A 27,275-nucleotide genomic window follows, 5' to 3' on the forward strand; every position below is an offset into this window, starting at 1 on the left:
ATACGGACGTCTGAATGGAGCCTTACAGGGGGGTGATCACCACATATAGACTCCCTGATCACCCCCCTGTCATTGATCACCCCCCTGTAAGGCTCCATTCAGACATTTTTTTTGGCCCAAGTTAGCGGAAATTATATTTTTTTTCTTACAAAGTCTCATATTCCACTAACTTGTGTCAAAAAATAAAATCTCACATGAACTCCCCATACCCCTCACGGAATCCAAATGCGTAAAAATTTTTTGACATTTATATTCCAGACTTCTTCTCACGCTTTAGGGCCCCTAGAATGCCAGGGCAGTATAAATACCCCACATGTGACCCCATTTCGGAAAGAAGACACCCCAAGGTATTCGCCATGAAAGATTGAAATTTTTGTCCCAAGTAAGCGGAAAGGGAGACTTTGTGAGAAAAAAAAAATAAAATCAATTTCCGCTAACTTGTGCCAAAAAAAAAATAATTCTATGAACTCGCCATGCCCCTCATTGAATACCTTGGGGTGTCTTCTTTCCAAAATGGGGTCACATGTGGGGTATTTATACTGCCCTGGCATTCTAGGGGCCCTAAAGCGTGAGAAGAAGTCTGGGATCCAAATGTCTAAAAATGCCCTCATAAAAGGAATGTGGGCCCCTTTGCGCATCTAGGCTGCAAAAAAGTGTCACACATGTGGTATCGCCGTACTCAGGAGAAGTTGGGCAATGTGTTTTGGGGTGTCATTTTACATATACTCATGCTGGGTGAGATAAATATCTTGGTCAAATGCCAACTTTGTATAAAAAAATGGGAAAAGTTGTCTTTTGCCGAGATATTTCTCTCACCCAGCATGAGTATATGTAAAAAGACACCCCAAAACACATTGCCCAACTTCTCCTGAATACGGCGATACCACATGTGTGACACTTTTTTGCAGCCTAGGTGGGCAAAGGGGCCCAACATTCCAAAGAGCACCTTTAGGATTTCACAGGTCATTTACCTACTTACCACACATTAGGGCCCCTGGAAAGTGCCAGGGCAGTATAACTACCCCACAAGTGACCCCATTTTGGAAAGAAGACACCCCAAGGTATTCCGTGAGGGGCATGGCGAGTTCCTAGAATTTTATATTTTTTGTCACAAGTTAGCGGAAAATGATGATTTTTTTTATTTTATTTTTTTCTTACAAAGTCTCATATCCCACTAACTTGTGACAAAAAATAAAAACTTCCATGAACTCACTATGCCCATCACGAAATACCTTGGGGTGTCTTCTTTCCAAAATGGGGTCACTTGTGGGGTAGTTATACTGCCCTGGCATTTTAGGGGCCGAATGCGTGAGAAGTGGTTTGAAATCAAAATCTGTAAAAAATGGCCGGTGAAATCCGAAAGGTGCTCTTTGGAATGTGGGCCCCTTTGCCCACCTAGACTGCAAAAAAGTGTCACACATGTGTTATCGCTGTACTCAGGAGAAGTTGGGCAATGTGTTTTGGGGTATCATTTTACATATACCCATGCTGGGTGAGAGAAATATCTTGGCAAAAGACAACTTTTCCCATTTTTTTTATACAAAGTCGGCATTTGACCAAGATATTTATCTCACCCAGCATGGGTATATGTAAAATGACACCCCAAAACACATTGCCCAACTTCTCCTGAGTATGGAGATACCACATGTGTGACACTTTTTTGCAGCCTAGGTGGGCAAAGGGGCCCACATTCCAAAGAGCACCTTTCGTATTTCACCGGTCATTTTTTACACATTTTGATTTCAAACTACTTACCACACATTTGGGCCCCTAGAATGCCAGGGCAGTATAACTACCCCACAAGTGACCCCATTTTGGAAAGAAGACACCCCAAGGTATTCGCTGATGGGCATAGTGAGTTCATAGAAGTTTTTATTTTTTGTCACAAGTTAGTGGAATATGAGACTTTGTAAGAAAAAAAATCAATAAAAAAAATCATCATTTTCCACTAACTTGTGACAAAAAATAAAAAGTTCTATGAACTCACTATGCCCATCAGCGAATACCTTAGGGTGTCTACTTTCCGAAATGGGGTTATTTGTGGGGTGTTTGTACTGTCTGGGCATTGTAGAACCTCAGGAAACATGACAGGTGCTCAGAAAGTCAGAGCTGCTTCAAAAAGCGGAAATTCACATTTTTGTACCATAGTTTGTAAACGCTATAACTTTTACCCAAACCATTTTTTTTTACCCAAACATTTTTTTTTTTTATCAAAGACATGTAGAACAATAAATTTAGAGAAAAATTTATATATGGATGTCGTTTTTTTTGCAAAATTTTACAACTGAAAGTGAAAAATGTCATTTTTTTGCAAAAAAATCGTTAAATTTCGATTAATAACAAAAAAAGTAAAAATGTCAGCAGCAATGAAATACCACTAAATGAAAGCTCTATTAGTGAGAAGAAAAGGAGGTAAAATTCATTTGGGTGGTAAGTTGCATGACCGAGCAATAAACGGTGAAAGTAGGGTAGGTCAGAAGTGTAAAAAGTGGCCTGGTCTTTAAGGGTGTTTAAGCTATAGGGGCTGAGGTGGTTAAGCTAGGGGGGCTGAAGTGGTTAAATTCCAAAAAAAGATTTTAAATGTCCCGAAGAAAAAAGGTGACACACTCCTCCCTCCTCACTAATACATCGCAGTCTGCGATGCTGCGGCATCGCAGACTGCAATGTAAATTGCCAGCGTTCGCCCCATAAGACGCAGGGGCACTTTCCCCCCACTTTGGGGGGGTGGGGGGGAGTGCGTCTTATGGGGCAAAAAATACGGTATATGTTCTAAAGCCTTTTGTGGCGTGTATACGTGGAAAAAAATAAGTGCCTATTCGCCGTTCAGTAGAGAGACTGACCCTTGTCAAGATGAATCGGGTGTGGATCAGCCAGGATTTCCACCAACCAATGTCTGATGCATCACACAAGATCATCCATGGTGCCACACCAACAAAAGAGACCGGTTTCTTCTGGCTACCTGCCTCAGCTACTATTCTGATGCTGCCCCCTGCCTGATGCCACACATCTGATGCCAAGTGCTCCTTCTTTCACCTACCATCTTCAGCTGGTACTGGTATTGCCACCCACCTCCCCACTCTGTCACCGGGTCACTCTGTGGTCTCCTGATGCTGCTGCCACCTCCACACTATGTCACCTTGCCACTCTGTGGTCTCCTGATGCTTCTGCCACCTCCACAATATGTCACCTTGCCACTCTGTGGCCTCCTGATGCTGCCACCTCCACACTGTCATTGTGCAGACAGAGGTCTCCTCATGCTGCTTCCACCTCACCACTATGTCATAGGGCCACTCTGTGTACTTCTCATGCTGTTCCCACCCTCCCCACTTCATGACTGAGCCACTAGTTTGCCTTTCGGCCTGGCTGACATCATCATTTATTTGGCCCTTCTTCTGATCTGTCAGAAGGAAGGAAAAATGAGACGCACAACGGATCCTGTCTGTGTAACAGCTGTAAGGTCTGCATGACATGGTCTCTATTTTGCATCAGAATTGGCTTATGATTTGGTAGCCAAAAGCAGGAGTGGGTACAAAACAGACGACATGCAAATATTCCATTCACGTGTCATCTCTGTTTTGGATCCACTCCTGTTTTTTTGGGCTTTAGCAATACTGATGGATTAATGACCAAATGTTCACCGAGTGAAGGCGGACACTCCACAGACCAGATCCGTTATATCTATACTTGTATAAGTGTTTAATAGAACAGGTTCTGCAGACATCTATGTGGAATCAGCTGCCGACGGTGTAAAAGGAGTGCACTTCTTCTTGACACTAACATTGATCTGTAAGGCTGAGTTCACACTTGAGTTATTTGGTCAGCTTTGGCCCAGTAACTGCCCAAATAAGTGAAGTGTGCAGTGATTCTAAGAGCGACACCTGTCATCTGCATGTCATACTGACTCACAGTATTGTTTCACTACCACAGCAGACTCCCTATGTGTGTTACTGAAAGGTACAGTGTTCTACACCACTATAAAGGCTCTCTGCAGCCAGGAAATAGCCGCTTTTTTTACGCGATTCACAAAAAATACATTCGGATTGAACCAAATTTTTTTTTTTATTCGGCAAATCGGCAGAATCTAATTTTTTAGAAATTCGCTCATCTCTAGCTACAACATTTATTTTAGTGTTTACAATACAAAGAAAATTAATAGTGAGAAACGTATGTTGTGTGCTTGTAGAAACTAAATTCACTAAACAATATTTGGCAGTATCACTGTATACATAAGATTTCCTTTCAGTGTAAATATACACATCCATATGATTCAGTGCAGATGGATTGGAGTCCAATTACAAATATTCTGTACAAAGCCATGTTTATTGCTGATTCCAGTACTCTGTAGATACATGTTCATTCCAAAGCTAAAACCAGACTGAGATCTTTACTCCACTCCGAATCTCACTGTATGTTAATCAGTTTATTTCTGTGAAGGAAATTTCAAAACACTTTTGAAATACTTTTGTAGATAAGGATTAATCCTAAAATAGCTGATACTGAGTCTTTCCTATTAATCTACTGTTTATAAAAAGGGACATCTACATGAATGTCCTAGAAAGAACCATGGATCATAAGAGTGATCTGGCTAAAACGTCAATAGATGTAAATCACATATTTTCACCTTTGATTACATAAGATTGAAGATCTGTATGTGAACGTACCTTTGGGGAGAAGAGATATTGATCCTGCCCATATGTGAAGACAGCTGTGATTCTATAGCATTATTGTTGTTGTTTGTGTAGAGTCTTGATGGATTGTTGTACTGGGAGTTGACCATTGGTCGGACATCGCTTGGACTGCCTCGAGGGGAAACTGGTGCAGATCGTCTGTTGTTAGCACTTTCCATTGGGAAAATATCCTAAATAATAAAAATGACAACAAAACAGTATAAAAATGCACAACACAAAAATATTATTACACTAAGTATTGCTCTAGCATAAAGTAACATGATGTCCAGTAGCATATCATACTGTTTCTGGATGATCTTAAGGCTGTTTTTTCTCCAAGGAATACGATGGGCCATTAGATAAATGGGTCGATGGGCCATCAAGATTACATCAATTAGATTGTAGAAGCCAAATCTGAGAAGCCGAAAACCCAGAGGCACGCGTTTCGCGGGCCGGACTGCCTCCCTCTGGAGTTAATAAGGGAAGGCACCCCACTGCAGTAATTAGCCTAAGCCTGTATTAGGATTCCATTGCTTGCATATTACAATTCAGGTAAGCAGGAGGCAGCACAGAATTGTAATATAGCTACAGCAATTGAAGGTGTTTGCTTAGTTTAGATAACACATCTCAGAAATCTCAGAAAGCATGAGTGTGAGGCCTCATGCACACGACCGTTGTGTGCATCCGTGGCCGTTGTGCCGTTTTCCGTTTTTTTTCGTGGACTCATTGACTTTCAATGGGTCCGTGAAAAAAACGGAAAATGCACCGTTTGGCAGCCGCATCCGTGAGCAGTGTTTCCTGGCCGTGAAAAAAATATGACCTGTCCTATTTTTTTTACGGCCAACGGTTCACGGACCCATTCAAGTCAATGGGTCCGTGAAAGAACACGGATGCACACAAGATTGGCATCCGTGTCCGTGATCCGTGGCCGTAGGTTAGTTTTTATACAGACGGATCCGAAGATCCGTCTGCATAAAAGCTTTTTCAAAGCTGAGTTTTCACTTCGTGAAAACTCAGAACCGACAGTATATTCTAACACAGAAGCGTTCCCATGGTGATGGGGACGCTTCTAGTTAGAATACACTACAAACTGTGTACAAGACTGCCCCCTGCTGCCTGGCAGCATCCGATCTCTTACAGGGGGCCGTGATCAGCACAATTAACCCCTTCAGGTGCGGCACCTGAAGGGGTTAATTGTGCTGATCACGGCCCCCTGTAAGAGATCAGGGCTGCCAGGCAGCAGGGGGCAGACCCTCCCCCCCTCCCCAGTTTGAATATCATTGGTGGCCAGTGCGGCCCCCCCCTCCCTCTATTGTAATAATTCGTTGGTGGCACAGTGTGCGCCCCCCCCCCCTCCCTCCCTCTATTGTAATAATTCGTTGGTGGCACAGTGTGCGCCCCTCCCTCTATTGTAATAATTAGTTGGTGGCACAGTGTGCGCCCCCCATCGGCCCCCCCTCCCTCTATAGCATTAACAACATTGGTGGCCAGTGTGCGGCCTCCCATCTCCCCCCCCCCCATCATTGGTGGCAGCGGAGTTCCGATCGGAGTCCCAGTTTAATCGCTGGGGCTCCGATCGGTAACCATGGCAACCGGGATGCTACTACAGTCCTGGTTGCCATGGTTACTTAGCAATAGTACAATAGTAGAAGATTCATACTTACCTGCTGCTGGCTGCTGCTGCGATGTTCGTGTCCGGCTGGGAGCTCCACCTACTGGTAAGTGACAGGTCTGTGCGGCGCATTGCTAAATGAACTGTCACTTACTAGTAGGAGGAGCTCCCGCCCGGACACGAACATCGCAGCTCCCAGGTAAGTATGAATCTTTTACTATTGTACTATTGCTAGTAACCCGCTGCCACCAATGATCGGGGGGGGGGGGAGATGGGAGGCCGCACACTGGCCACCAATGTTGTTAATGCTATAGAGGGAGGGGGGGCCAATGGGGGGCGCACACTGTGCCACCATCGAATTATTACAATAGAGGGAGGAAGGGGGGGGGGGGGCCGCACTGGCCACCAATGATATTCAAACTGGGGAGGGGGGGGGAGGGTCTGCCCCCTGCTGCCTGGCAGCCCTGATCTCTTACAGGGGGATATGATAGTACAATTAACCCCTTCAGGTGCGGCACCTGAGGGGTTAATTGTGCTGATCACGGCCCCCTGTAAGAGATCGGATGCTGCTAGGCAGCAGGGGGCAGTCATGTACACAGTTTGTAGTATATTCTAACTAGAAGCGTCCCCATCACCATGGGAACGCCTCTGTGTTAGAATATACTGTCGGAAATGAGGTTTCACGATCTAACTCATATCCGACAGTATATTCTAACATAGAGGCGTTCCCATGGTGATGGGGACGCTTCAAGTTAAAATATACCATCGGATTGGAGAAAACTCCGATCTGATGGTATAAAAGGGACTCCAGACTTTACATTGAAAGTCAATGGGGACGGATCCGTTTGAAATGGCACCATATTGTGTCAACGTCAAATGGATCCGTCCCCATTGACTTGCATTGTAATTCAGGACGGATCCGTTTGGCTCCGCACGGCCAGGCGGACACCAAAACGACTTTTTTTTTCATGTCCGTGGATCCTCCAAAAATCAAGGAAGACCCACGGACGAAAAAACGGTCATGGATCACGGTAAAACGGAACCCCGTTTTGCGGACCGCAAAAAAATACGGTCGTGTGCATGAGGCCTTAGGCTACTTTCACACTGGCGTTTCTGGGTCCGCTTATGAGATCCGTTTCAGGGCTCTCACAAGCGGCCCAAAACGGATCAGTTTAGCCCCAATGCATTCTGAATGGAGAAGGATCCGTTCAGAATGCATCAGTTTGCCTCCGTTCAGCCTCCATTCCACTCTGGAGGCGGACACCAAAACGCTGCAAGCGTCTGTCTGACGAAACTGAGCCAAACGGATCCGTCCTGACTTACAATGTAAGTCAATGGGGACGGATCAGTTTTCACTGACACAATATGGTGCAATTGAAAACGGATCCGCCTCCCATTGACTTTCAGTGTAAGTCAAAACTGATCCGTTTGCATTATCATGAACAAAAAAAATATATTATATATATTTTTTTGTTCATGGTAATGCAAACAGATCCGTTCTGAACGGATACAATTGTTTGCATTATAGGTGCGGATCTGTCTGTGCAGATACCAGACGGATCCGCACCTAACGCAGGTGTGAAAGTAGCCTTAAGGCCTCTTTCACACTACCGTATGGCTATTTCAGTGTTTTGCGGTCCGTTTTTCACGGATCCGTTGTTCCGTTTTTTTGTTTCCATTGCGTTTTCGTTTCGGTTCTGTTTTTCCATTCCGTTTTTCCGTATGGCATATACAGTATACAGTAATTACATAGAACAAATTGGGCTGAGCATCAAATTTTCAATAGATGGTTCCGCAAAAAACGGAACGGATACAGAAGACATACTGATGCGTTTTTTTGCGGACCCATTGACTTTAATGGAGCCACGGAACGTGATTTGCGGCCAAACGAAAAAAATAAAAACGGTAGTGTGAAAGAGGCCTAACTCTAACTACATCGGTATTTCTAAATAGGATAATGGAGAAAATTATATTTCCCTATACAAATTGCAATCTGATGATTGCATGTTGTGGGCCACTTGGGGACCTGATAAAAAGCCCCAAAAAAATAGATATATATTAAAATTATATTCACCCACCTTTCCCCAAAATCAAAATAACAACACTTAAATAATAATAATAAAAAAAAATCAACATGGGCGTCGCTTAGTGTGAAAACGTCCGTATTTTTACAATATAAAAAAAGTCCTATATGATGAATATTCCAATGAAAAAAAAAATGGCTAATTCCCAATTTTTTCATCACTCTTATCCCAAAAAATATGGAATAAAAAGGGATTAAAAACGACAGATCGTCCTGCAAAAAATAAACCCTCACACATCTCCGTAGACACAACTATAAAAAAAATTATAGAGGTCAGAATATGGGGATGAAAAGAAAAAAATGTTTTCAAAAGTTGATTTTTTTTTTACAGTATAACAAAACACAACAAAAAATATACATATGTGGCAACGCCATAATCATACAGAGAATGAAGTGCACAAGTCAGTTTTGCAGCATAGTGAACGCTGTAAAACTGAAGGAATTGAGTTTTTTTTTCAAATTCCACCAAATGGAATAGAATTGTTTTCTCGCTTCCCACAAATAAATCCTACGTCCTGGTTTTCCATGTGTCTGCTGTCCCATCATGCCTTAGGGCAGTGAGATGTGTCCTGACATCAGCAAGACATGTGACACTAACCAACTCATTTTCTACCTCCACATATTAAACATGCTTCTTGTAACTAGATGTATAACACAACTTCTGCTCCATGTCCATCATTTGTTATAGCAAAATTCATCATTCTGTTTATTGGTCTGTCAATCCATCCACCCATAACTGACACTACACATAGCGGAGTGGTTATTGAAGGGAAGAAAAAAAAAAAGCACAGTGAGCTTGTGCGCCCTGTATTACAAGGCTCCACTAGAGGACGTTGCCAATAACAAACAGACTTGCCACAGGGTGTAATGGCATGCTAATAACTTGGAATAAGGCGGGTTTGATAATTGGTAGTATTTGGGAAAGTGATATAACAGTTTAATATCTGTTGGGCGGGATACCTTTATATTAGTGACACAACCCCTTTAAGGGCAACCAGCAGAAGTGCAAAAGTGGCTTAGTATACTAATGGAAAAAATGGCCCCGAAACGGTAAACTATTTCCAAACTTATACACAGTCAAGTCATATTATTCTGACCACCAGCTAATATCCAGAGTAACCGCCATCAGCTAGACAGGCTGGGAGTGACTTAATAAGGTCCGGGTATGTTGTCACAGGTATCTGGAGCCATGCTGACTGCAGTGCATCCCACAGCCGTTGGGGAATGCATGGAGTGGATCCATAGAGCGAACACTACGATTGAGGTGGTCCCACAGATGATTAACTGGGTTAAAGTCTGGGAAATTATTGGGCCAGGGTAGTACATGGAAGTTGTGATCATGTTCTTCCAACCAATGTTAGACATTTCTATAGCCTTGTGACATGTTGCATTGTCTTACTGGAATATCCCAACCGCTCCAGGGAAGACAATAAGTATGTATGGCTGTACGAGATATTCAAGGGTGGATTCATACACAAATTGGTTGACAGTACCATACACATGGATAAGTGGGCCCAGAGAGAGCCATGAAAACATTTCCCAGACCATTATGCTACCACCACCAGCTTGTGTTCTTCTACCAATGATTGCAGGGTATTTGTGCTCTGATGACATTCCAACGTCCATTTGTTCGATAAAGCAAAAATTGTGACTCATCAGAGAGAAGGCACTCCTATACCAGTTAGCAGAGGGCAAATTCCGAAACTGCTATGGAAATTGACACCTTTTGTGCTGATGCAACTTCGTTAGCATAGGTGCAGTGACCATCCATCTGCTTCGGAGCCCCATACAGCATAGAGTTTGCAGAACTGTTGTGTTAGACACATGTCTGGTAGCCCCCTGGTTCACTTTGGCAGACAGCCTATAGCACACTTTATATCCCCACCAAGCCAGCTCATGACATGTGACTTCCTCCATGAGCTATGCCCTGCCGACGTCAAAAGTAGGAAGTGGTCATAATAATGTGCCTCGACTATATTATTTTATGACATTTAAAATGTTAAAAAGTGCTTGCCTATTTTTTTATACATTAAAATGGCATTTTAGTTATTTTCCATTATATCATTGTCTGTACTAAAGGGGAATGCACACATCAAGTTTTTGTATCAGAACATGATGAACTACTGATGAATAGAACATCAGTGTAATAGCTTGGAAAAATATCTGTAACCACAATGTTCTAATAAATCACACAAAAGAAAGATGCCAGAAAAATCAATATAGAACAATAGGGAATATTCAGTACACGAAATACTGGGCAGATATGCTTTGTACTACGTTTATCATGTGTTTTGTACACTTCTCTTTTGCCTGATTTGACAAGGTGGTGTGGTTTGGCATCTAATGGGTATGATATAGCACAGGGATAAACAACCTCTGACACTCCAGCTGTGGTGAAACTGCAATTCCCAGAATATACACTTAATTTACTGTTCTTGGGACTCCCATAGAAGTGAATGGAGTATGCTGAGAGTTGTACTTTTATCATAACCGGAGTGCTCCAACATTTTGCACAAATTGGCACAACATTTTGGCAACAGAGTAATTAAAGGAATATGTGATGTACAGTTAGATAAAAGTGTCTAAAATTGCAACAGATTTATAAGCCAGCATGAACCACTTTGAGAAATGTGGCAAATCTTTACAATGTCTAAAAATGTGCCCCAATATAGCAAATGAACTGCAAACCTATCCTTGCATTTTTCAAAACTTGTGAGCATGTGGAATCTGTATACCAAAATTTGATTATAGCTTAATCGTTAGAACATTATAAATCACTCAGGAAAGTCAACATAACTGGATCACCAGCATCTAAGAAACAAAGATCGAGACTAAGAATCCTGAAAAAATATCCAAGTTTAGTTCATTTTGTTTTCATCACTTATGAAATGTGCACTATTTCCAAGTCTTACAGCTTTAACATGTTATAACTTTTCGTTGTCTCACTTTCATCTTGGCTGGGGAAAACAGAGACATTAGCCTGAGACTTGACAATAGCTTCTCAGATAAAGCTTTCTGTGCTTTTGATTAGAAATCCATAAGAACATATTAATGAAAGGGCCGTTCGTTTTCTAGGAAGAAAGAACTTGGGGTGACATTCAAAGCAAATGCCTCTTTATTACTTACTCTTCTGTGAGTCAGAACAAATGTCAAGTGTCATATGGAAAAGTCATCCATCACTTGTCTACAAAGAATCAAACATTGTACAAGTAGGAAACTTTAAAAAGTGATTATTCAACATGCATACTGGACACATTTCCATGGATCTGAAATCCAGTCACCACAAAGGCTAAAAGTGAGTGTGATGGAGGAAGTATCTGCTCCTTCTATTACATCTCTTTCTGCACTCGCCACTTTGCTTCTAAACTGAAGTAGAATTTTTGAGGCTAAGGCCTCATGCACACGAAAGTATTTTGTTTCCGTGCCCGTTCAGTTTATTTTTTTTGCGAATAGGATGCGGACCCATTCATTTCACCGTGTGCTATCCGCATCTGTATGTCCGTTCTGTAGCCCAGCAAAAAAAATAGAACATAGCCTTTTCTTGTCTGTTTTAGGCATTGTTACAATGGATCCGCAAAACAAAATGGATGGCATACAGATCGGGTTTTTTTGCGGACCGCAAAACACATACGGTCGCGTGCATGTATCTTTATGCTACAAAATAACTTTTTTTCCCTCAGAAGTAGCTAGATGGCATTTTCCAGCAATGTGAAAAACTGTCTCTCTACAGTAATGATCTAAGCATGGAACTGTATGGTCCAAGTTACCATACAGCGTGACCCTGAGAAATTAAGAACTAGCAGAGTTTTTTTCCCACACAGCATTTCCGGATGGTAGTACCACTGTGCTATGTTGATGCCAATGTTCTCAACAGATCCAGCAGCTGGATCTACCAGTAATCTTATCTCAATGACAGCTGTGAGAAAAACTTTTTTGGATCACTGTTCATACATGTGAAAACATCTAAGACCAGCTAGTTTCAAGTAATTATTTCAATCTTAGGCTGCTTACATAATTTTTTTTTCAGAGTAAATGGATATGTGAAGGCCCTACTGGGTTTTTTCCCCAAAAAGACCTTCTTGTGTAATAACAAAGCTATAACAATGACTATTTGCACACGGGCCACTTTAACCATAGGGAAAACGGTGCACCTGCATTGGGACCCCTGGCTGTGGCACAATTTTCAACTGTGTTTACTTCCCCTGTACCAATCAGCAGCTTGGTATCTCCCCTGCAGAAAAGAAGGGGCATGCTGATACCTCCTCACTACCAGCATTGTATAGAATCATCACAGAGGGGAGGAGAATGTTGACAAGGAAGAGAACCAACCCTCCCAGACATTGAGGGGCAAGGGGGAGGAAGGAGGCCAAACATGATGGAAGACAAGTATAAATGGGAGAAGGCAGAGTAGTCAGAAAAATATATGCTCTTGTGCAGAAAAGTTTAACTACAAGTGACAAAGGCTCAGCCAGGCTGCACAAAAGGAACTAGAGGAGAGGAGGAAGGGGTTCCAATAACCAGTGTCCAGTGAAAAGTAGATTCTGTCAACCAATACCCAGTGAGAAGGTGGTTCTTCCACACAATATCCAATGAGGATGTGGTTGTTCTACCCAATATCTAGTGAGAAGATGGTTCTGTCACTCAATGTCCAGTGAGGTGGTTCTGTCAACCAATGCCAAGTGAGAGGGTGGTTTTTAATGTCCAGTGAGAAGATAATTCTTTCACTCAATATCCAGTGAGGATGTGGTTCTATTACCCAACGTCCAGTTTGAGTGACTGAACTACCATCTAACTGGACATTGAATTACATAACCACCTTCTATATCCAGAGAAAAGGTGGTTATGTCACTCAAAGTCCAGTGACAAAGTGGTTCTGTCAACCATTGCCAAGTGAGAGGGTGGTTTGTAATGTCCAGTGAGTAGGTTATATCACCTAATGTCCAGTACTCAATGTCAAATAAGAAGAGAGTTATGTCACCTAATCTGTAGTGAGAAGGGAGTTCTATCATTATCGGTCCAATGACAAACAGGTTATATCATCTAATGTCTAGTGGGGCGCCTGATCCCATCATATAGTGTTCATTGAGAAGGAGGACTCTAAATACATTGTAAAACAATGAACAAAGTTCAGGGGTAGGGGCTACTCCTAGGAACGAATGCTACTTCCCGATAAATGCCCTGACACTGGCCAGTGTAAATGGGCCTTTAAACACCTTTTGCCTGTCTTTTGGAGAGCGAGTATGGTTTCAGGTAATAAGCATGGCCCAAGCTCCAACCCACTGCACCAAAATTGTGCCAGAATTTTGCCTCAAAATAAACCAACTAATTGTTTGTAAAAACTTAGCCCAGGCCAGTAGCGTACACAGAGAAGTAAGGGCCCCATAGCAAGGATCAAACCAGGCCCACCAAACAGGACAGAAGGGTTTCTGCCTAAACCCCTTTCAATGACCCTTGGGCCATTTATTCTACTGCCTCATTTGCTGAAAGTTGTTCCTTTAAAAGGTAGAGTCCTGATCAAGTTTTCATCTGCAGTAGAAAAGGAGATAATCCCAAGTAAGACTGGGCTCCCTCTTGCCCTGGGCCTCATAGAAGTTGTATGGTCTGCAGCTATGGTAGTTACACATGTATGTACAGGGGGTTGTGAAGAATAGATATCGGATGAATAAGTGTTCAGCTAACTATACTGTTTAGTATAGACCTAAATTATACTGTAGATATTTTATTGCCACGGAATAACGCCAGATTTTTTATATTTCTTATTTTTAAATTTTCATTTTTTCATTTTTATGCTCCTTTTATATATTTCTATTTTTCATTTTTATGTTGATCAACTACTGATAGCTTCAGATAGGGAACCCACAGGGGGCCATTCATTAATTACTTCATTACATACAAATACTACCGTATTAAACTTCATTTCCATGCGCCATCTGATGGTTACAAATCCAAATTGCACCCTGAATTTTCTTACTATTCTTTTTACGCTCTTCGTAGCTAATGAAACGGAATATCGCTCTGCTCTCCTGCGATTCCACTGTGACCGCTAGCGATGCTACATCTGTATCTTAAAGCGAACCTGTCACCATGATTTTGCGCACAGAGCTGGGGACATGGGCTGCTAGATGGCCACTAGCACATCTGCAGTACCCAGGTCCCACAGCTCTCCGCGCTTTTATTGTGTTAAAAAAAACTTTTGAGTGATATGCAAATTAGCTGATATGAGTCCTATAGCCGGAGATGGTCAAGCGTCAAGGAGCCCAGCACCGCCCCGCGTCCTCCGAATCTCCTCCTTGCCGGCTGACGTCACAGAGCTGGAGCGCCGAAATCTTGCGATGCGCGAGCTAGCGCATGCGCAGTGTCGGCATCATGTTCATTCCCTGTGCTGGCATCAGCACAGGGAACGAACTACGCATGCGCTAGCTCGCGCATCGCGAGATTTCGGCGCTCCAGCTCTGTGACGTCAGCCGGCAAGGAGGAGATTCGGAGGACGCAGGGCGGTGCTGGGCTCCTTGACGCTTGACTCATCTCCGGCTACAGGACTCATATCAGCTAATTTGCATATCACTCAAAAGGTTTTTTTAACACAATAAAAGCGCGGAGAGCTGTGGGACCTGGGTACTGCAGATGTGCTAGTGGCCATCTAGCAGCCCATGTCCCCAGCTCTGTGTGCAAAATCATGGTGACAGGTTCGCTTTAAGGGGAGGCTCACATAGCATGTGTATGATTGTGCTTAGACACTCCTTGGTTAATAGCTGTTTGGTTCAGATTTCCACTAGAAATTATTATATGCTTGGAGGATGCAAAATAATAAAAAAATTCTAAAAATTCTAAAAAATGGCTGGCTCACAGTAATTTGCATACTGTATACTAATTAATGTATATAATACAACACACTAGAAAACAATATATAATAAAAAAAAAACAGAATTCATACACCCTATTATATGATCATGGTCCCTCTACAGGGAGTGCAGAATTATTAGGCAAGTTGTATTTTTGAGGATTAATTTTATTATTAAACAACAACCATGTTCTCAATGAACCCAAAAAACTCATTAATATCAAAGCTGAATATTTTTGGAAGTAGTTTTTAGTTTGTTTTGAGTTTTAGCTATTTTAGGGGGATATCTGTGTGTGCAGGTGACTATTACTGTGCATAATTATTAGGCAACTTAACAAAAAACAAATATATACCCATTTCAATTATTTATTTTTACCAGTGAAACCAATATAACATCTCAACATTCACAAATATACATTTCTGACATTCAAAAACAAAATAAAAACAAATCAGTGACCAATATAGCCACCTTTCTTTGCAAGGACACTCAAAAGCCTGCCATCCATGGATTCTGTCAGTGTTTTGATCTGTTCACCATCAACATTGCGTGCAGCAGCAACCACAGCCTCCCAGACACTGTTCAGAGAGGTGTACTGTTTTCCCTCCTTGTAAATCTCACATTTGATGATGGACCACAGGTTCTCAATGGGGTTCAGATCAGGTGAACAAGGAGGCCATGTCATTAGATTTTCTTCTTTTATACCCTTTCTTGCCAGCCACGCTGTGGAGTACTTGGACGCGTGTGATGGAGCATTGTCCTGCATGAAAATCATGTTTTTCTTGAAGGATGCAGACTTCTTCCTGTACCACTGCTTGAAGAAGGTGTCTTCCAGAAACTGGCAGTAGGACTGGGAGTTGAGCTTGACTCCATCCTCAACCCGAAAAGGCCCCACAAGCTCATCTTTGATGATACCAGCCCAAACCAGTACGCCACCTCCACCTTGCTGGCGTCTGAGTCAGACTGGAGCTCTCTGCCCTTTACCAATCCAGCCACGGGCCCATCCATCTGGCCCATCAAGACTCACTCTCATTTCATCAGTCCATAAAACCTTAAAAAAATCAGTCTTGAGATATTTCTTGGCCCAGTCTTGACGTTTCAGCTTGTGTGTCTTGTTCAGTGGTGGTCGTCTTTCAGCCTTTCTTACCTTGGCCATGTCTCTGAGTATTGCACACCCTGTGCTTTTGGGCACTCCAGTGATGTTGCAGCTCTGAAATATGGCCAAACTGGTGGCAAGTGGCATCTTGGCAGCTGCACGCTTGACTTTTCTCAGTTCATGGGCAGTTATTTTGCGCCTTGGTTTTTCCACACGCTTCTTGCGACCCTGTTGACTATTTTGAATGAAACGCTTGATTGTTCGATGATCACGCTTCAGAAGCTTTGCAATTTTAAGAGTGCTGCATCCCTCTGCAAGATATCTCACTATTTTTGACTTTTCTGAGCCTGTCAAGTCCTTCTATTGACCCATTTTGCCAAAGGAAAGGAAGTTGCCTAATAATTATGCACACCTAATATAGGGTGTTGATGTCATTAGACCACACCCCTTCTCATTACAGAGATGCACATCACCTAATATGCTTAATTGGTAGTAGGCTTTCGAGCCTATACAGCTTGGAGTAAGACAACATGCATAAAGAGGATGATGTGGTCAAAATACTCATTTGCCTAATAATTCTGCACGCAGTGTAAATGCAGAGCTCTCGCATATATAATGTTCATATAAAAAATTCATATGTAAAAAAAATTAAAATAACGGTTTCCTTGTCTTATAGTTCTTCACTTTGGCGTGCAGTTAATAGTGTCAGTCAGTGGCGTACATAGAGAAGTAAGGGACCCATAGCAAGGATCATACCAGGCCCCGTACACAGGACAGAAGGGTTTCTGCCTAAACCCATTTCAGTGACCCTAGGGCCATTTCTTCCACAGCCTCATTTGCTAAAAGTTGTTTCTTTAGAGGGTAGAGTCCTGACCAAGTTTTCACCCCCAGTAGAAGAGGGTATGATCCCAATTGGGCCCCCTCTTGCCCTGGGCCCCATAGTAGTTGCATGGTCTGCCGCTATGGTAGTTACTCCCCTGGTATTCTAAAGGTGCACCAAACCGCATCAACCACTATGACAGTTCTAATGCATTTTTAAACTGCATGTCTAATGGTCCTTTTACATTTACTGATTTTACAGGAGATTATTGGGAACAAACCCTTTGTTCTAAATAATTGTCTGATTGTCAGAGGAGGTGAGAGCTACATTTACTTGCAGCAGTCATCAACTCTGTATGGAGATTAGCAGTCACTTGTCCCCATACAGATTAATTGTTTTTGGACAGCAGAATGCTGCTCCCACAGGACAATCTGGTGTACAGAAACACTGATTTTTGGAGCCAGGCGAAAAGACCCAATCACCTGATGAACAGACGTTTGCTGGCTCTTTAACTGTACACATGCCAATTATAAGGAGGGTAATTAGCCCTTTTATCCCCAACAGTTAGCCATATTATTGGTTAATGTAGAAAACGTAACTTTACACTCTAAATACAGTATTGATGTGAAGATCCCATTATACTAATCAAAGACACAGACAGTAGCAATCTGTAACATTTACATGCGATTTTTTCACACTTTCAGTCATCATCTGAAAAGAAGTTGCCCTTGCATGAAATTTCAGCCTGATAATAATGTTCCCAGAAAGCTCTTTCATTCAATGCCTGGTTTTACTGAACATGTATGGTTAGTCTGAACCGTATCGGCCAATGTGTACTAACATGTATGGCTGTGTTTGCGAAACTATCGTTCACAGGATGATCGTTTCTTCAGTGGTTGTTCAAGCATCATTCTACTTCTATTTAATATGTGTGGACACCTTAAAGGAATGACTTAAAATGACTGCCAACAAACTGTCCTAGAATGTGAGTAGGACTGATTGCCTCCACTTGCAGAGCTGTTTACGGGGAGGTGAGAGGTGGGATCTCACTACACTGCTCTACAATAGATGCTAATGATGTGATCCTGCCTACGATATGCCATCATGGCAGCCTAACACACAAATATTTGGTATATGCCACTGCCAGAGTGTATTGTGTAGTGAGGCCCCGTTCCACCCCAGATAGCTCTGCAAGTGGAGGCAACCTGTGCTGCTCACATTCTAGAACAGGTTGCTGGCGGCCATTGTTCATTGTTTCACAAATACTACTTTGCTTGGCAGGTTAGGATTCTCCAGTGGCTTTAAACTTGTTAGAGCATTGATGTGCACCCTGCCCTGCTGAATACAGTAGATCGGGTGAGAGCCTGTACTCTCATCATACCATCAGCAAGCTCGCTGGGAAGCTTTTTGGAGTGACCTCTTTGCAACAAGCATGTTTTTGGACTGAGGCAGACAGATAAATGGTGCCACTACTGCAATGCACTCCCACACAGTTACATAACCGATGCATAACCTTATGTACGGACAGTCACTGCATTTATAAATGTTCAGTACAAAATGCAATCCTTCATTCTAGAGATCCTGTCCAGGATAAAAGTGCCATTTCCTTCCTGCTAAGTGACCGCAGTATTCACAATTCAGATCTTCCAGTTTCCTCTGCACTACGGAACATACAGTATATTAAGCATATTTTCATCTTACATTCAACAATCTATTACTAGTTTCCAGCCCAGACATTATCTTTAATCTAACAGGACCAGATACAAAAGGAAGAATAGCTATGAGAAAATGGGAATTGTCTTCCTATTTCACATTTGCATTAGATTTTGTGCTTCCTATTATTCTTTACCCTGTAACGGGTTATTTCTCTATAAACAGCTATTTGTATCTATTATTCTGTTATCCATAGGTCTCATTAATGTTGAATTCATTTTACTGTATGGTCACAATCCAAACCCCAAATTGCATATGATGTAATCGTTATACGACATTGGATAATGAGGGTCATATTCTGTTAAAGTGGTAAATGCAAGTTTCATCAAATAAACTGTATTTTAGGACTTCCTCGCTTACAATAAAATAATTGCTGTGTTTCTCTTCATCTAATTTTTTAGCAAATACAATTAATCTATAAATGTACATTGTGTGACTATATAATTCCATCTCTTTTGTGCTTCCTGGTGTAAGTGTGGGATTTCAACTTTTAACCCCTATTTACAGTCCGGTTGTTAAAGAAGCATCATCTGTTGATCTGATGTCATTTCCGTCTTTGGAATATTTGTGTGATGCTACTGTAAATCCTGTTTGCATATTTAAAGTGGTGCAGGAACTGTACATGACACACTAAACTACTACTAAGCTGCTGAAAGTCAAGACTAAACACGGATTTCCACATCTTCTAACATAACTACAGCCGTCAAGAAATAAGCAGATGGCTGTAGTACTTGTGTGCGACAAGGTCCAGAATCTGGGCGTACTATTTCTCCTTGTGCAACCAGTAGGCATAAGAATAACACTCAACTACTTTTATAAGTACCTGACATCTTCAGTGGAGTACAGTACATTCATTGTACTATCTGTAACCACAGGCTAAATATACCTGTAACATATCTATCTATGTAGGGAACATGCAAATACGATTAGTAGGGAAAATTCCAGCATCCATAAAAAAGCCTCATTTGTAGACTCCATTGAAATCCAACGTAGAGTAACCACTTACGCTTTTCAAGCGCACGTGGCGCTCTTAATCATAGCTCTATTAAGAGTATCATGTGTTGGAGTTTCTTCTACTGAGAACTTAGTATGTAACAAAGTTGACTAGCCATTAAAATCCTATTACAAAATTGCTCAGGGTAGTTTAGAATAATAAAATATATCATACTCAGGCTTCCTACCCTGCTGTCACTCCCATATAGACACTTCCCAGGTCCCACATCAATCTTTGTAATTCCAGGCCCCATAAATATATGGTTGTAGAAGCCAATTACTGGCCTCAACGGTGACCAGCTATAGTCAACAACTGTCTGCAGCAGTCATAAGTCTGTGTCAAGAGAGCCTGGGAAGTACAGGGCATCAGCAAAACAGGAGGTAAGGTGAGAATGAATTATTCTTTATTATTCTTTATGAATTTCATTATTAGAAAATTGGCAGAGCAACCTCTTTAAAGGTAAAAGCATCACAGAGTAATCATTTTCTAATGTATTTGTGACTCGAATCTGTCTAAAAAGTTACACAAATTGGCACAACTATGTTTTCTACAACTTTTTATGACTCACTCAAAAATCAGATCGGCGTAGGGTTTTGTCGATACCAAAATTTTGATTCGCTTTCGTCACCATAAAAAAGTATTGAGATACTCAATACCACGCAAAAAAAAAAAACACCAAAAAAAGCTGCGTGCATTTCGCATTTTATGAAACGTTCGGCCCATAATAGAACAGTCCTATCCTATTTTTTGGGGTGACAAGGTGACTAAAAAATGGCGAATCGCATGGTTTATTTATTTATTATCTCCGGCGAAAAAAACTGAAGACTTGCCTGAATGCCAGATCCGGCATTTTTCCCCATAGGAATGTATTAGTGCCAGATCCGGCATTCAAAATACCGGAATGCCGGATCCTAAAAATGTGTAAAAAGATACAAGACGGATCCGTCTGTCCGCATGACAAGCGGAGAGATGGATTCGTTCTTGCAATGCATTTGTGAGATGCATCCGCATCCGGATGCATCTCACAAATGCTTTCAGTCACATCCAGATCGGCGGATCCGGCAGGCAGTTCCGACGACGGAACTGCTTGCCGGATCACACTGCCACAAGTGTGAAAGTAGCCTTAGTGTTTGTGTTTTTTGTTTTTTTTTACTTACTATTAGCCCCCTTAGGGGCTGGAACCCTTGTCCTATTCACCCTTAGGCCCCTTTCACATGGGCGAGATTTTTGCGCGGGTGCAATGCGTGAGGTGAACGCATTGCACCCGCACTGAATCCAGACCCATTCACTTCTATGGGGCTGTGCACATGAGCGGTGATTTTCACGCATCACTTGTGCGTTGCGTGAAAATCGCAGCATGCTCTATGTTGTGCGTTTTTCACGCAATGCAGGCCCCATAGACGTTAATGGGGCTGCGTGAAAATTGCAAGCATTCGCAAGCAAGTGCGGATGCGGTGCGATTTTCACGCATGGTTGCTAGGATGAAAGTCTATTCACTGTGTTATTTTCCCTTATAACATGGTTATAAGGGAAAATAATAGCATTCTTTAATACAGAATGCTTAGTAGAAGGTCAATTGAGGGTTAAAAAATGAATAAATAATGAAATCACCTCCTCCAATTGATCGCGTAGCTGCCGGTCTCCTGGTCTTTCTTCAGGACCTGTGGTGACATCACTGTGCTCATCACATGGTACATCACATGATCCATCACCATGGTAATGGACCATGTGATGAGCTCAGTGACGTCACCACAGGTCCTGAAGAAAGAACAGGAGACCGGCAACTACGCGATCAATTGGAGGAGGTGAGTAAATTATTATTATTATTTTTTTAACCCTCATTGGCACTGCACCACCAATGTTTATTATACTGGGGTGTTGGGGGGGGGGGTGCACTGCGCCACCAATGTTTATTATACTGGGCTGTTGGGGGGCGCACTGCGCCACCAATGTTTATTATACTGGGGTGTTAGGGGGAAGGGGCGCCACCAATGAAGATAACTGACCTGTTGATACAAATACAGGAGGTGGGTGCCGGAATCAAATAGCAGGCACCCGACCTCTATGACAGGGAGCTGCGATCCGCTGCAGTCAACCCCTGAGGTACCGCACCTGAGGGGTTAACTGCAGCGGATCGCAGCTCCCTGTCATAGAGGTAGGGTGCCGGTGTTCTGCCAAATCTCTATACCTTTCGAAAAGTCTATACCGGAAGTGACATGGCCGCACAGGAATCAGCTAAAGGAGGGTGTGCGTGGCGCTGCGCAAGCGCACATCCACTGGCTTAGGAGAGAATCGTTGCAGCGCCGCGATAGAAGTACTTCGTGCACCGCGCGTGCACACTTAGGGGTATAGAGATTTTGCAGTGCAAAATGTTGCATCAGACCTCCCTACCCCTGAGTGCGCACGCGCGCACAAATCATCAGATCAAATCAGGATGAACTGCAGAGAACTATCAGCTCCTGTGCCCCGCCGCTGTATTTAACGGCAGAGCTGCGGCGGCAGGTCTAGTCGCAAATGGCAACAAGACTAAAAAGTCTTGTTGCCATTTGTAAATTCTGAGTGACATTGGCGACCATTTTGGTTGCCATCTGGAACCCTGGAAGGGCTGGGGCTTCATCAGCAAAGGTTAAAATGTGCAATTTTACGTCAGAATTGTGCAATAATTGTGGCATAAAATTCTGTCTCAGCCAAGATAGTTGCATAGACTTAGACAAAAGTGTCTAGCCATGCTTCAGCTACCGTAAATCGGGGGCAGGACTAGACAGCTTTACACCAGTTAGAGGCTTATTAAACCTGCCCCACTACTGTATGTATTATACACCTAATGCACAAAATTATCTATCCTCTGATCACACTGTCCATTAGCACAAACCCTGTCTACGCCAGCTACAATCTGTGCACTTGCTTTGCTTTATATTACCCGCCTGATATCCAGGTATTTTTTAGTTAACAATGATTATAACTACATCATTCAACAAATGCAACTGTAATCTTGCACAACAGGCCTACAGACATCAAGTCCTTCAGTCCTGTCGGACACCCAACATTCTAAACATTAGACATCCCTTGCTCATATTCAGCAGTCTCCTGCCACATGTTTTCAATATTCTGAGATAGCCCATAGCAGTACTGTATTAAATTGGTAGTTTTATATTTCACGGCCATACTACCATTTGTACATGGTGACAATTGCTTTACTAAATCATACTTTAATACAGAAGGATGGGGGATGTTTCTGATTAAGGGTGGGCATTGTTTAATGCCAAACCATACCCAGCAAATGCAGCAAATGTTTTTTTTATTGCAATGTAACTCATCTACTCATTTATTAGTTTGACACAAAGGAAAAGTATACAGCCAGAAAATACTGCCCAAAGTTGCATGTTACACTGAAGAAGTAGAGACAGTCACGTTGGCATAGGGAGTCTTATAGGCCATATAATGCCCCTCGGAGAAAAGGGGAATCTAAGGGCTCATGCACACGACCGTAGCCTGGATACCAGCTGTGTGCAGTCTGCATTTTGCACAACCGAACGTCCAGCCCATAATAGAACAGTCCTATCCTTGGCCGTAATGGAAACAAAAGGATGCGGACAGTAAACAGTGTGTTCTTCGAATCTTTTGCCGCCCCAAAGATGCAGATTGGATGTGTACAAAAAATACATTTGAGTGCATGAGCCCTAAGTAAGCTGTTATCCACACCATCTAATAGTAGAGGGGCTGTCTCATCAGCACAACCCCTTCTTTAGTGACTGTAGTAAACTGTAGGTAAAAATTGGCATCATTTGGTGCTCATTGAAATGAATGAGAGCCATGTAACACATGACTGCACTGAATCATCCAAAGCAGGAGGGCTCATAGAGGGGTTCCTGAGTGAAGGTCCCCTCTCTATGGAGTTGATATGCCTTAATTGGGCATATGGACAGGGCTACCCTAATTGGACAACCATATAATAAGTGAAAAGAAGAACTTGTTCCTGCATGTGCCTTTATTGTCCATTATTTACATTTACATTAGTGACGAGACCCTGCAGGACACATAAAATTATTTCCTTTTCTTATAAGATCCTAACAAAAGAGGAAGTTATTGCCATGTGAGAATCATTACTGCACTGAAGAAAACTTGATTTACAGCAGAGATCAGAATCCCAGATGAAATATTATTGGTATGATTATTGAGAAGTAAATCTTCTAAAATGTTTCAGGGAATTATTGCTCTCTTTGAAGAGCAAAAATTGAGCTTTTGCTGTGGTTCTGGCATAGAGCCATTCATACTTTAGCCTAAGAAGCAGATAGTGTGGGGGGATTTATCATCTCCCTTCTCCTCTTTTTTGGTGTAGTTTGCAAGCCACATGTTTGTGACTTTTTGCGCGGTAAGGCTACTTTCACACTACCGTTCAGAGCGGATCCGTCTGGGGTCTGCCCAGACGGATCCGCTCATATATGGCAGACTTTGGATCCGTTCAGAACGGATCCGTCTGCATTATATTGTAGAAAAAATTCAAAGTCTGAAAGTAGCTTCAGACGGATCCGTCCAGACTTTACATTGAAAGTCAATGGGGGGACGGGATCCGTTTGAAAATTGATCCATATAGTGTCAAATTCAAACGGATCCGTCCCCATTGACTTACATTGTAAGTCTGGACTGATCTGTTTGCCTCCGCACGGCCAGGCGGACACCCGAACGCTGCAAGCAGTGTTCAGGTGTCCGCTTGCTGAGCGGAGCGGAGGCTGAACGCTGCCAGACTGATGCATTCTGAGCGGATCCGCATCCACTCAGAATGCATTAGGGCAGTACGGATGCATTCGGGGCCGCTTGTGAGCCCCTTCAAACGGAGCTCACAAGCGGAGCCCCGAACGCTAGTGTGAAAGTAGCCTAAGTGGGCAGGGCCAGTGGGTCCACCACATTTATCTTCATGTGCTCCTGTATTGGGGCACAAATGAAGACAGAAAACAATGCCAGCTCCAGGCAGCTGTAGATTTCATTCTGGCGCACGGACAGCCGGAGGATGCGGCTAATTTATGTTTATATATATATTTTTTTACGTTCTGTCTTTTGCAGCATTTTACAGCAGCATTCATATGCTGATTAATATGAATTTGAGGAAATTATTTCCCGCACTTCTGTACTACTTCATTAGCAGGATACACACACTATCAGTGATGGCTAACCTCTGGCACTCCATCTGTGGTCAAACTACGACTCCCGTCATGCTCCATTCACGTCTATATAGTTCTGAGAACAGCCAAGCAAGTGTACATCTTGGAAGTTGTAGTTTTAGCACAGCTGGAGTGCTTAAAGGGGTTATCCGACTTAAATAAATCTATTCTAATTGCTTTTATTGTAGACCAGTGAAAGTTTATTAAAATCACTTTCATCACCTATCTATCACTGTTTGGCCAGTTCAGTTCAGGGTCATGTTTCACCTGACGTCAGTAAGCCTGCTCTGCTGATGACGTTTCGTTTACAAGCTTCTCCCTGCTTGAGGGAGTGTCCAGGCTCTGTAAACGAAACTTCAGAGCCTCTGGTGCCCTCCCCCCTCCAGCTCTCCTCACACTGCCTCGGCTCTGCTCTGCTGATGACGTCTCGTTTACAGCCGTCTCCCTGCTTGAGGGAGTGTCCAGGCTCTGTAAATGAAACGTCAGAGCCTCTGGTGCCCTCCCCCCTCCAGCTCTCCTCACACTGCCCGGCTCTGCTCTGCTGATGACGTCTCGTTTACAGCCGTCTCCCTGCTTGAGGGAGTGTCCAGGCTCTGTAAACGAAACGTCAGAGCCTCTGGTGCCCTCCCCCCTCCAGCTCTTCTCACTGCCTCGGCTCTGGTATGCGATCGCTCATGTGCAGCACATACCAGAGCCGAGGTGATCTCTTCTCCGGCAGCAGGGTATGTTATTCCCTCCTGCATTCACTGGGGCTAGAGGTGCAAGTTTGTAAACGTTCCCCTCTGCATCTGGGGATCGTTATTACAGCCCTGCCCCCCCTCCCCCACACTAGTACACATTGAACACCCCCTGGGAAATATAAATAAATTATTGCCCATCATTATTATCATCATCAACATCATTATTCAGCTATATAAAATCCTTATCTGCCACCAATATATGTATTTATCTAAGCAATATCCATATTGAATATATATTTGAATAATATAGATATTGCTTAGATACAGATAATGCTAATGATATTTTCACACTAGCGGCAGGACGTATACGACAGGCTGTTCACCCTGTCGGATCTGCCCTGCCGCTATTTGGCCGTGCCGCTGGACGGATCCGTTATTACAATGCATTTCTAGACAGATCCGCACCTGGATCCGTCTACAAATGCTGTCAGTTGTCACACTGATCGGCGGATCCAGCAGGCACGCAGCTCCGACGACGGAGCTGCCTTGCGGATACGGCGTTGCAAAACAACTGAAGGACGGATCCGTTCTTCCGGTCTGCGCATGCACAAACCGGGAATACTGTGAAAAAGACTGCCAGAGGGATCCGTCCATCCGCATGACAAGCAGATAGACAGATCCGTTATTACAATGCATTTCTAGACGGATCCGCACCTGGATCCGTCTACAAATGCTGTCAGTTGTCACACTGATCGGCGGATCCAGCAGGCAGCTCCGACGATGGAACTGCCTGCCGGATCACACTAATGCTAGTGTAAAAGTACCCTAAAAAGTCGGAAATCCAGTACTTTTAGTCAAGCGGCAACTCGCTGTGCACTGCCGTGCTGCGCCATAGCTCCACCACCATCCCCTTTATAGTCAATGGGGACAGAGCGGCAGTCCAGCGGCACGGCCAAATAGCGGCAGGGCGGATCTGACAGGGTGAACAGCCTGTTGGATCGATCCTGCCTCTAGTGTGAAAGTACCCTTAGGCTCCATTCACACATCCGCAAATGGGTCCGCATTCGTTCCGCAATTTTGCGGAACGGGTGCGGACCCATTCATTTTCTATGGTGACTGAATGGATGCGGAGAGCACACAGTGTGCTGTCTGCAGCCGCATTTGCGGAGCGCGGCCCCGATCTTCAGGTGCGCAGCTCCACAAAAGATAGAACATGTCCTATTCTTGTAGACTAATCCGTGTGCGGATCCGTCTAGAAATGCATTGCAAGAACGGATCCGTCTACGAATGCACCGAAAGGATGGATCCGTCGATCCACTTGACATGTGGATGGACGGATCCCTCTGGCAGTCTTTTTCTCCGTTTTCGAATCCGTCCTTTAGTTATTTTACACTGCCGGTGTTCTGGAAAATTTCTATACCTTGCCAGAGCTCTATACCGGAAGTGAAGAGGCTGCACCGCAAGTGATGCGGCCACACAGAAATCAGCTGGATGAGGGTTTGTGCGGCATTTTGCAAGCGCACATCCACTTGATTATCAAAAATTCATGGAAGCGCTGGGGTCATTAGTACAGCATGTAGAGCTGTGTGTGTACAGGGTGTGTAGTATAGCA

General features: G+C 43.2%; 1 protein-coding gene across 2 annotated transcripts in view; it reads right to left on the minus strand.

Annotated features, from left to right (window-relative positions):
* PDLIM4 (PDZ and LIM domain 4) overlaps positions 1-27,275 on the minus strand; it is a 379,210-nt gene that overhangs the window by 39,206 nt on the left and 312,729 nt on the right. For both annotated transcript variants that reach the window (XM_040405182.1, XM_040405191.1), the window contains one exon: positions 4,662-4,858. In XM_040405182.1, coding sequence (XP_040261116.1) covers positions 4,662-4,858 — 197 coding nt within the window. The remainder of the gene's footprint in view (positions 1-4,661; positions 4,859-27,275) is intronic.

The sequence above is a fragment of the Bufo bufo genome, chromosome 1, assembly GCF_905171765.1.
Source record: "Bufo bufo chromosome 1, aBufBuf1.1, whole genome shotgun sequence".
Taxonomy (NCBI): Eukaryota; Metazoa; Chordata; class Amphibia; order Anura; family Bufonidae; genus Bufo; species Bufo bufo.